At 35.3% G+C, this 10,945-nt stretch overlaps 1 protein-coding gene across 1 annotated transcript; it reads left to right on the top strand.

Annotated features, from left to right (window-relative positions):
* The first annotated feature begins 1,300 nt into the window (after positions 1-1,300).
* Positions 1,301-8,743, top strand: LOC140147305 (sodium/calcium exchanger 1-like). The gene is made up of 9 exons (XM_072169083.1): positions 1,301-1,319; positions 1,652-1,918; positions 2,309-2,413; positions 3,043-3,264; positions 3,571-3,693; positions 3,960-4,253; positions 5,258-5,487; positions 6,478-6,536; positions 7,372-8,743. The coding sequence occupies exons 1-8, from the start codon at positions 1,301-1,303 to the stop codon at positions 6,508-6,510; spliced, it is 1,293 nt and encodes a 430-aa protein (XP_072025184.1). The 3' UTR covers positions 6,511-6,536; positions 7,372-8,743.
* Positions 8,744-10,945: the final 2,202 nt, after the last annotated feature.

Below are 10,945 nucleotides of genomic sequence, written 5' to 3'. Positions count from 1 at the left end.
AAAATAACAATGGGGCGCAACCATCCATCTTGGTAACAGTTCGCAGGAACGGCTTCCTTAACAAAGTCTCATCAATCTGTGAGTTCCAGCAGCTCTTACAATATCTTTTCAATGTTTTTAAGCTCTTTGGCCCTTATCCCCTTATCATGCTTATGCGCTGACAGGAGTTTATAGCAAAACATATAGACCCCCCCCACCTCCACCTCAGGCCTCACCCTCCTCTGGCCTTTATTTTGTTTGACACAGAAAGAAGCAAAGAAAGCAAATTAAACAATTTTACTGTTACCCTATATGGGGATGAGAAATAACATGAGGGTTCTTGTCTATCCTTTAATTAAGATAATCCGCCATTCATGCCATTAGGATAGTACCATCAGAAGCTTACATCATGTCCAATAACTGCCTTCTGATATATGAGGCATAATGACAAAACTGGCATGACGTTTATCATCGTAGCAAGCACAATCTTGCATAACTATGGAGTTACTACCACACGGAATAAACGGGCAATCCTATCGTGGTAACTTTGTAACTCGGTCAAGAATCTTGGCCAAGATTCTAATTTGTGCTTTGTTCATCAGCCATGATATTATTTTGTTACTTCTCTAAACGATAGAGGTATGAAACTTTTAATCCTATAGATTTGAAAACTTCAAATGTTGGAGTACCCGTTGTCGGCAGAGATGATGCAACTCCAATACAGACTTCATTAACAAAGATGAGCAGTTGGTGTTCCAACCAGGTGACACTGAGCGTACAACATCGATCAGTATCTTGAACGATGATCAGCCAGAACTGTCTGAAGTGTTTATGATATATATAGAAGATCCCCAATGTGATATTGATGGTGCGAGCCGTAAAATTATCACAATTCTCGACGATGATGGTAAGTGTCATATCCCTCCAAGTCGACCGTGATTCGTTTTCGGGTTTGTTTTTTAAAACAAGAAATAGCAGATAGAAACCGACTCCAAGCTCCAAGGTACATACACGACCAGGAAAAGGCTGATTCACATAATTATTACCATATTGAATCTACATAACATTCCAAATAAGCAATTAACATGATTAATGTTGCTTTCCATGGTTGGCCCACTCTCTAAACTATACTAGAGTGTGACGTGCAGTGAAATATGAGGAATGTTCTACTGCGTACTTTTGTGTCCAATTAATAATTAAATTTATGAATACTTTATATGCATTTCAGAAATTGTGATAAAAATGGCCAGCAACAAGGTGACTGTGAGTGAGAATGCAGGAGAGGCGGTAATACCCCTTGTAAGAACCGGATCACTTACTGATGAAGATATTGTATGTGAGTTACAGCAATGATCTCGTATTTAATTTTTTTTTCAGTTCTGTTTTATGCCTTCGATTTATAACATCACATTCAACGATTCCGTGTAACTTCTTGGCGTGGAGATATTGGCGTACGGAAAGCACACACTCATGTCATATTATTGCGTTAGATTCCTAACAAGTTTTAACAGTTTCACATGCCTGCTTTTAACCAATTTAGCTCGATTTGATACAATATTTCCCCATTTGGAGCATGTTCATGCCTTTAGATATTGTGCGCTGAGAACACCTGAATATCTCTGATAAAGTGTCGTTTACTAAACGTTTCATTGTTTACTTTACCTTTATCCAGCTTTGTCAGTGTTAGCCACTAGTGTAGATGGTAATAGAGCAGCCACTCCTGAAGCTGATTACCAAGGAGGTACATACACAGCTATATTTGAAGCAAATAGTGGAGGCACCTCTATTTCCATCCCTATATTTGATGACGATTTTCAGGAACAAAGTCCAGAAACATTCGTTGTAAAGATTGACGGTATAGTTGGAACTGATTCTGCGGCAAAAGTGATATCAAATCCTGATGAGCGGAGGACAACAGTATGCATCCAGGATGATGATGGTATGAGTTGTTGTAACCCTGTGATATACATGTATTCATATTTATATTTATTTCCATTACAAAGAATAGCAGAAGGCAACAAAACAGAAAATAAACACACACATCATGAAGGAAAGGGTTGAACCCAAGGTGTTGTCTTTCCCTAAAAATTATATGAAATCAACAAATCAAATATTTTACATTAAGATAATCTAAAGACAAGGACATGCACAATAATTGAATGGGTGTCATGCCATGTGGAGCATACAATGGTGTCGAAACTTTATGGTCTACTACTCGACTACAGGACCGCACCTGGTTGTGTATGAAGGTTGTTATAACGTTATTTGAACGCTAATGATCAACGCTACATATTTAGTTATATACCATAATTATTCTAACCCTTCACAGACCTTTTTAACCTGGAAGAGGACGACATCTATGTGTCTGAGTCTACTGGTACATATACAACTTCTGTAAAGAGAGTCGGATCTGCGAATACGCTTGAGACTGTCAGTAAGTGGTTGCTTTAATCATAGACCATAGTGGTCTATGCTTTAATATTCCGTAGTAAAAACTAGATATTCCAAATTTACGTACACAATATTATTTATACATAATAAGTAATATACATTTAACATTTTTACTCGTACAATCAGATTTAAAAGGGCATTTCGTGATCCACAGCCTCATCCCCCACTTTTCTCAAAAAAGTTGAGATTTTTATATCACTGGAATACTCTGGCTACATAATGTTTATGTACAAAATATTTCTTGCAGATTAATTCATTTAGCAAAGATATCGCGAAATTTGAATTTCGTTCTGGTGTCTATGGAGCAGTGTAATACACATAATCATGCATAACTCGCAAACGCAAAATCGGAATCAACTGAAATTGTGGGAAAATGCTTTTTTCGTAGATATGTACTGAAAAATGTCATAAAAAGAGGATGCTAGGATCACGAAATACTCCTTTAAAGTAAATAACGTTTAACATTTTTCCAATCAAATTAATACAGAAGAACTCGTTTCTCACATTGTATACTAGAAATTGTTGATTTTGCATAGAATGCAACATGCTAAATCTTATAAAACCATAAAAATGTATCTTCTAATTGCTAAAACTTTCTGTAATTATACGCAGGTGTTTACACTACAGATGGTACAGCTACATCTCCAAGTGATTACACTCCCATCCAAACTTCATTGTCATTCCCACCAGGCACTACATCACAACCTGTTACTTTTCAGATTGTCAATGACAAAGTAGAAGAACCATCAAAGAATTTCGTTCTCATCTTGGCATCAAAAGATGGTAGCATCATTGGAAGAGCTGTAACCACTGTAACTATACAAGATGATGATTGTAAGTTTATAAACCAAAATATTACTTTATATTGATCAATAAATCATCAATGCAGTGCTTGATCTGCTCTGTATTGAAGAACAACATGTTTTATCCTTACAATAACTTGGCAAATAAAAATGATCTTCTGACACACGACTATTCTAAAATTTAATGACAATGGTCTATACTTTGAATCAAGTAACACTGTGATCATCCTTACCTTTTCCAACTGTTCAATTGGTTATCTATCACTGGTTTTGTTGTGAATCAGTAATCAAATAAAACATATGTTTCATTTTCATGAGATAATTTTATCGTTTCCAGTTCCTATCAGCTTCAAGGACAATGACGCAGTTGTGTACGTAGATGAAGACGATGTGACACTTACCGTTACCGTACAACGCACAAGAGCAGACAACGCTGTTCCAGGAGAAACTGCACGAGTCAGTGAGTGTTAGCAACCTCAAATTTATGTCATTGAAGATGTCCATTACCATACAAAATAATTCGTAATTTAGTGGTGTTTTAGTATTGCTCAAAAGTCATTTGCTATTAAAAGTTGATTCAATTGTTTATACGTAAACTTTTTTAAAGAATGAAATTGGAAGAGTTCTCCCAAACAGGTTGCTAGTAGAGAAGTACGATATAACATTATTTATCAACTAAAACTATTTTAATAATACAACTTTGTATTTAAATCTGTTGATTTGTAGCGGTTATGAGCCGTGAGGTATCCTCCACATCTAATCCTGCCAGCGAGTCTTCAGATTTTGATGCCGTCAGCACAGAGGTCGAATTCTCCAGATCTGGAACACAAGTAGATGTTACCATCAATATCAGGGACGACAACATACCTGAAGAGGAAGAGAAATTCGAGTTGTACCTCGCAGACCCATCTCCAAGTAGTTCACACTACATAGCTTACCCACACGTGATCACTGTCTGCATAAGAGATGACGATGGAATGCCGCCAGGTGATGTTGGCGGTGGAACACCAGATGACACTGGTAAATATATAAGGAGAGTCTCATTCTATAAATGACCGCCTATGCGGAATAGACACGCTTTATTCCGTTGCAATCTTGTTCACTGACCAATATGAGGGTATGTCAGTATATAGCTTCAATTCCCACGTTGACCATGTTGACTGTCTCCTTTTTAATGCATAATGATGCTGAAAATAAAAGTTTCTTATTGAAATTAATACACTTACTTTTATGGCGAATGATACTATTAATAATTGCAGAATTCTATGACGTATACGTGACTGAAAATTAATCCATAACCCTCAAACAAAATATAATTCCGCATTTATGTACCTGTTAAGGGTTGACAAAGTACTGTTGGTCAAGGCAGCCAACAAGATCAATTTTCTTTGTCTAAATCAATATATTATTGAAATATAACACCTTGATGTTTGCAGAAGTCTACAAATCATATACTTTGAAAACTTGCTTGATTTATTGTTCAGTTATGTAAGTTTTACGAAGGTGATCTGGTGATGTGGTTTCGGCCCTCGTTACAACATAACTGAAGAACCACAGGACCTAGAAAAGTACATTTGTGATATGTGAAATCCTTCTACACGCTCGATTTTTGTCAAAGTTCACTACCATTCGCAGGATGCTGTGAACTACCAAATCGCAATTGTTGAAATAGTTGCTAACCTTAAAGGGGCACTTCGTGATCCACAGCCTCACCCCCTCTCACTTACTCAAAAAAAAAGCAGATTCGGTTGTTTGACAAAGACATCGTCCAATTTGTATATTCTGTCTCTACACAGTGGCATTTAGGGCACCATAATATGCAATTACGCCAAACTTTCCAATCTAATGTCCAAATCAACTGAAATATTGCAAATAAGATTCCGTGGATATCTGTTGAATCATACCATCAACAAGATAAAAGAAGATGCTAGAATCACAAAATGTCCCTTTAATAGTCCTTGAATAATAATAGGATTGTCAGGATCAAAATAATCTTAAGAAATACTACATTGTGTCATCCACAGATGATGGTGGTGGTATTTCCAGATCAGCAATAGTTCTCATTGGAGGTGGTGTTGGTGTGTTACTACTCATTGGTGTGTTGGGAATGATTGGATGCTTCGCAGTGTCACGAATGAGGCCTGGAGTACCACCAGCAGCTCAGCGAGTACAGGGTCCGCGGTCTGCACCTCCTGCTTATTCAAATGAGGAACGACCTATAGAACTTAGCCGTGTTCGCCGTCAGCAACCGCCAGTAAGTAAATGATCAGGAAAAAAATGTGCACTTATGAAACGAAAAGAAAGCAGCAAGTTTCGAAAATACCACTCCTCTAGCTCTGTTTCTTTTTGAAATTTGGTCTCATTTGGAAAAGGTAATTATTGAAATTTCATACGAAAATCAATCATTATCAACTTAAACTTACTGAATTATTTGCCAATAAAATTTAACTCGTTTATTTCGTTTAACTCTTTAATGTTGTGATATGCTGTCTTGCGATATTTGGCTATGATAATTTGCATGCTTTAGAACCATCAAAAAGGTTATTATTTGCTTGTTCTGGCATACATAATACTCCCTAATTAATGTTAATTAATTTTTGCTAGATGTGCAGTTTACGATTTTTGTTATCTGCATATCGAAGAATCCGTGCATCTTCTGCCTCATCTCCATTTCGGCCAATTTGAGAAAAGACAAATTGCTCATATTCTGCATATTATATGGCGAGGCCATGTTATACTGGCTTATAACTTTGAAAGGCGCGTCTTATGGAGATGAAGCTTGAAGCTTTGTGTTACTAAAACAGACTACTATCTTTATCACCAAAAAAGTGTAACGGTGAGCCCTCGATACGTGGAAATCAATTAGACCTCTAACACAAAGTTTGTCCATACATTTCAACACCCACAATCCCGGACATAAATAGTTCGAACACTTGTGTCAAAGTAGGACTGTTTGAAACCATATTTCTGTTATACTTGACATATTAAAATTTCGCTTTCTTTGATGTGAAGTCTGAACCATTTCCTGCTACTACAACCCTCCCCCTACCCCACCAATCAATGTTGGATGTTTCTAGGGGTGCATGACCAAAAAAACAACTAACAACATTGATCGGGGGAATGGGGGCATATTTGAAGTACCCATGTTAAAGTGTTCGAACAATTATGTATCCGGGATTGCAGATCCTTAATTCTAGCACCCTTTCCCACCCACTGAGCTATCTTGACATTTTCTATTTTCCAGAATTATTACAGCAATGGAGGTTACCGTTACTAAGGAACTTCAGTCAAGGAAAGACAATGGTAAGAAACTAGTTGAACATATTCTTTGGTTTGAAAAAGTCAAAAATTGCATGGAAGCTGGCCACAAAATTCTCTCTTCACGTTCTCAAGTCTAGAGTGTGGTATACACCCTTAGAAAACAATTGGCTGTTATGTATGTTGAATTCTTAACAGAAAGTGGTGCTTGACGGGAGAGGTTCTTTCTGGCCCTAAAATAACTTTTTCTGGTCTAAAAATTATGGTCTTTCTGGTCTTTCCGAAATTTTAAGTTCTATGTCAGAACAACAGCACGTTAACCTTTCTGAGTTCTACTTTACATGCGTAGAACTTTTTTCAAAGATTGTAATGAATATTATTAAGTCTTGCATAACCTTAAGGGGTACTACACCCTGGCCAATTTGTGCCTATTTTTGCATTTTTCTCAAAAATTATAGCGCATTGGTGACAAGTAAGATATGTATATTATAGGGGCAAGGACTACAACTACTGCACTGAAAATTCAGCAACTCAAGGCAAGTAGTTATTGATTTATTGATACAATATTGGTTTTCCCTCATTTTTGACTGTAACTCCACAACTGCTGTCTGTGCTGAAATAAAATTTCCAGTGCAGTAGTTGTAGTCCTTGCCCCCATAATATACATATCTTACGTGTCACCAATGCTCTATAATTTTTGAGAAAAATGCAAAAATAGGCACAAAATTGGGCAGGGGTGTAGTACCCCCTTAAGGCCTTAACGACTAAAAAATAACATTTGTTTTACCAAACCATCCATTTGATCTCTCAAAATGTTAGAAAGTGGTGGCAATATCTAATCAATAAAATCATAATATTCTTTATTTTGTTTTATCTGCAGATTTTTAAGCAAGATGGCAGTTGCTGCTTTACAAGATAAAATGACAATTATTAATCAAGAATATTACAAAAGAAAAAAATATCATCACTGATCATGGGCAATCATTGGCTATTCCAGTTGAATTCCATACACCCCGTATGGAAGACACGACCTTTTAAGGTTACAAAATGTGAATTTCAATTGGTTACCTGAATGGAACACTCCATTTGAAATCTACACACCTTGTGTGGAAAATTAAGGTAATGTTTGAAATAGCGGGTGTATGGAGTTCAAATGGAATAGCCCATTTATTATCAGAACAATATCTCAGCTCATAATGAATTCCTGCAATAGCAGCCACGGGGCAGGTATACTCAATTAAATAAGCCCATTGAAATATTTCAATCTTTTAATGATTGATGTTAGGAATAAATCTGAAATAATTTAAAAAATAGATCTTTCATTTTTGCAGACTGATTTCACCATTCAATCAAGTATTACTCCTATACTGCCAAATACCACATTGTATGTGGTTGGAATGGAACTTTTCATGATGCAGTCATGTCTACAGTAGAATTCAATTCGACCTTTGCAGGACTTAAACCCCATTAAAAGCTATTAAACCAAGATAACACTCATTGAAAGCAGCTCAACTGATTAAATCATATCTTCTCTGGTTAAATACACACATCATATGTTTCTGCTTTTACACGTACAATGGAGCAATGGCTGGGATTATAGTTTCAGTTGGGTGAACGATTATAAAGCGGCGCTAGAGAACAATTCTGTGTGGGCTTTTGTTCACGAAATGAGACAAAACTCTGCTTATTGTTAACCAGCGTTCTTGAAAATGAGAAACATGGTGGTTTGCAGACTTAACACGGTTTGGAAATAATTTCTTCATATTTTTTGGTGTTATCTGTCGTTTACATATCATTCCTAAAACACCAAAGTACGAATATTTCCAAACATCTAAATTAGCTAAAAATTTAGGACATGTTACAAAACTATATTGTCTAGAATTTTAGAAGAGTACTTTTAATATTGGCCGGTTATTTTTCACACAGCGACGTTAACTAGGCAATGTACTATTACCTATAACATTAACTAAAACACCAAAGTACGAATATTTCCAAACATCTAAATTAGCTAAAAATTTAGGACATGTTACAAAACTATATTTTCTAGAACTTTAGAAGAGTACTTTTAATATTGGCCGGTTATTTTTCACACAGCGACGTTAACTAGCCATATCCCCATTCTTTTAACGTAGGCTATTTGTAGAGGTCACGCGTCAATGGGAAAGAGCACTGTGTATTATGTATAGGAAAACGGACAGTAACTGCAGTATGTCATAGTAAAAAAATCAATCTTTTTGATTTGTACCTAATCGGCAAAGAGTTGTCCTTTAACTGCAATAAAAGATTGAGAACCAATCCCTTTTGATTGATTAAAAAGTTTGAAAATTCAAATCATTCGACTGAATATATTGAGTCAATATTCAGTCAAAAAAGATTTGTCTCTAATTGCAGTCGGCAAAAGGTTTTTGATTGAATATCCAATAAATTGGAAAATGTAAGGGCGTAAAATCTTAATAGGTAAATATGTAACATCCATGTTCGTGTCTGTAAGGCCGGGGCATTTTATTGAGTTCATGTGGTTAAAGTATAAGGCCCTTCGCACTTAGGCCTAATTATTAGTTTCTTGTTAAAGATTTTGAAAAAGGGACGAGGTGACTTTTAGTTATTAATTATTAATTATCTATTATTTTCTTTATTTAGTTTGAACAATTACAAGCAACATTCAACTCATTTTGATTAGAGTGGGCATTTGATTATTTCACAACAATATTTGATTTTATAAATAAGTGAAGGTGGAGTTGTACTCCTTGTTTATTCATCATTATTGTTGATATTATTAAAGTCAGACAATGGCAAATAGAAGTAGTTGAAAGTTATTTTAATGGAGAAAATCAGAAACAAAAATGAAATAATTAATTATTTTGTGAATTTCAATTTTGGACGCGGGCGGTAAACAGGAAACTAATAATTAAGTGCGAAGGGCATAAGATATCTTACTGTCACGAACATCAAATGATGGGAAAATATGATGTGCCCGTTTTAAAGAATATGTATACTCAGTTCATTGCAAACATGTAGAAGTTTGAAAACCAACTCTTTAATATTCAGTAGCCTATTTTATACTTTGATCAGTGCTAAGGCAGGCCTTAGTCTACATCGCGGATTAATTACATTTATTTAGAGAATTTGCTTGTGACATCTCTCCAGAAATATGCATGTGTATGTGGCGTACCGTGGTCGCTCCTACCCGGGGCTGCAGAAAAGGTAAATTTTGCCGCCCCTTTATCAACAGCTCGAATATGTTGACCTTTTTTTTTCAGATGGTTCGAAAAAGTTTTAAAACATTTTTCATAACTTTTCCGCCCTTTTTCTTTAATAATACATTTTGTCGCCCTTCTTTGTTGCCGCCCCTGCTTTTACACCGGGGGAACTAGCGATCTTAAAGCCCCCAAATACACGCATGAGTAGGTGTATTGTGAATTCATGCCCTATATGCGTCGTAGAACCATAGGTCAACCGTATGTCGCGTTTTCGCCGTAGTACTATTAAAAAACCTAACAATTCCCGGCGATTTGGTACTGATCAAAATATAATTAAATATATTACGTACACAACATTTTTTTTTTTAAATGCCTATATGTGTATTTCAAATTATTTTATCAATGGATTAAAAGGCTACATGTATATAATGCTTGTATTATGCTTTTAGACAATGGTAGTTAAACCATTGATTCATTCATATTTATTCAGAAGTATCAGCACTATTATATAAATACGAAAATAAATAGAATTTGGAACAAAAATATAGAAGTAATTTTACAAAACACAAGTATGAATTCAAAACAGAACAGGTTAGGTTAAAAACGTATTAAAAATTTAAAAATTTGTGTTGGTTCTGGTCAGAACGTTTTAATAACGTTAAATGCCAGTTTATATAAAGGTCATGACAATGGTTTAAAACGTTTGAATGAAAAGCACAACATCTTAAATTTCAAGTGTAATAATTGCAAAATATTATGTTTTTGCAAACATTTTTTTCAAAATATTCTGTCAACACTTAGAATGTTTTTCTCCCTTATGGAAGACACGCCTTTTAAGGTTACAAAATGTGAATTTCAATTGGTTACCTGAATGGAAGAATCCATTTGAAATCTACACACCTTGTGTGGAAAATTAAGGTAATGTTTGAAATAGCGGGTGTATGGAGTTCAAATGGAATAGTCCATTTATTATCAAAACAATATCTCAGCTCATAATGAATTCCTGCAATAGCAGCTATAAAGCAGGTCATATACTCTCTTAAATTAGCCCATTGAAATATTTCAGTCTTTTAATGATTGATAATAGGAATAAATCTGAAATAATTTAAAAAAGAGATCTTTCATTTTTGCAGACTGATTTCACCATTCAATCAGGTGCTGCTCCTATACTGCCAAATGGCACATTGCATGTGGTTGGATTGAGGTTTCAAACTTTTTATAGTAAAAAAAATCAATCTTTTTGATTTGTAACTA

This window comes from Amphiura filiformis, chromosome 3 (assembly GCF_039555335.1).
Source record: "Amphiura filiformis chromosome 3, Afil_fr2py, whole genome shotgun sequence".
NCBI lineage: Eukaryota > Metazoa > Echinodermata > Ophiuroidea > Amphilepidida > Amphiuridae > Amphiura > Amphiura filiformis.
The sequence above is the reverse complement of the archived record's forward strand: the minus strand, read 5'-3'. Positions and strand labels throughout refer to the sequence as shown.

Coding starts and splice junctions, on each gene's coding strand:
- LOC140147305 (XM_072169083.1), top strand. Junction 1,919..2,308: donor ATGCATCCAGGATGATGATG/GTATGAGTTGTT, acceptor AACCCTTCACAG/ACCTTTTTAACCTGGAAGAG. Junction 2,414..3,042: donor GAATACGCTTGAGACTGTCA/GTAAGTGGTTGC, acceptor AATTATACGCAG/GTGTTTACACTACAGATGGT.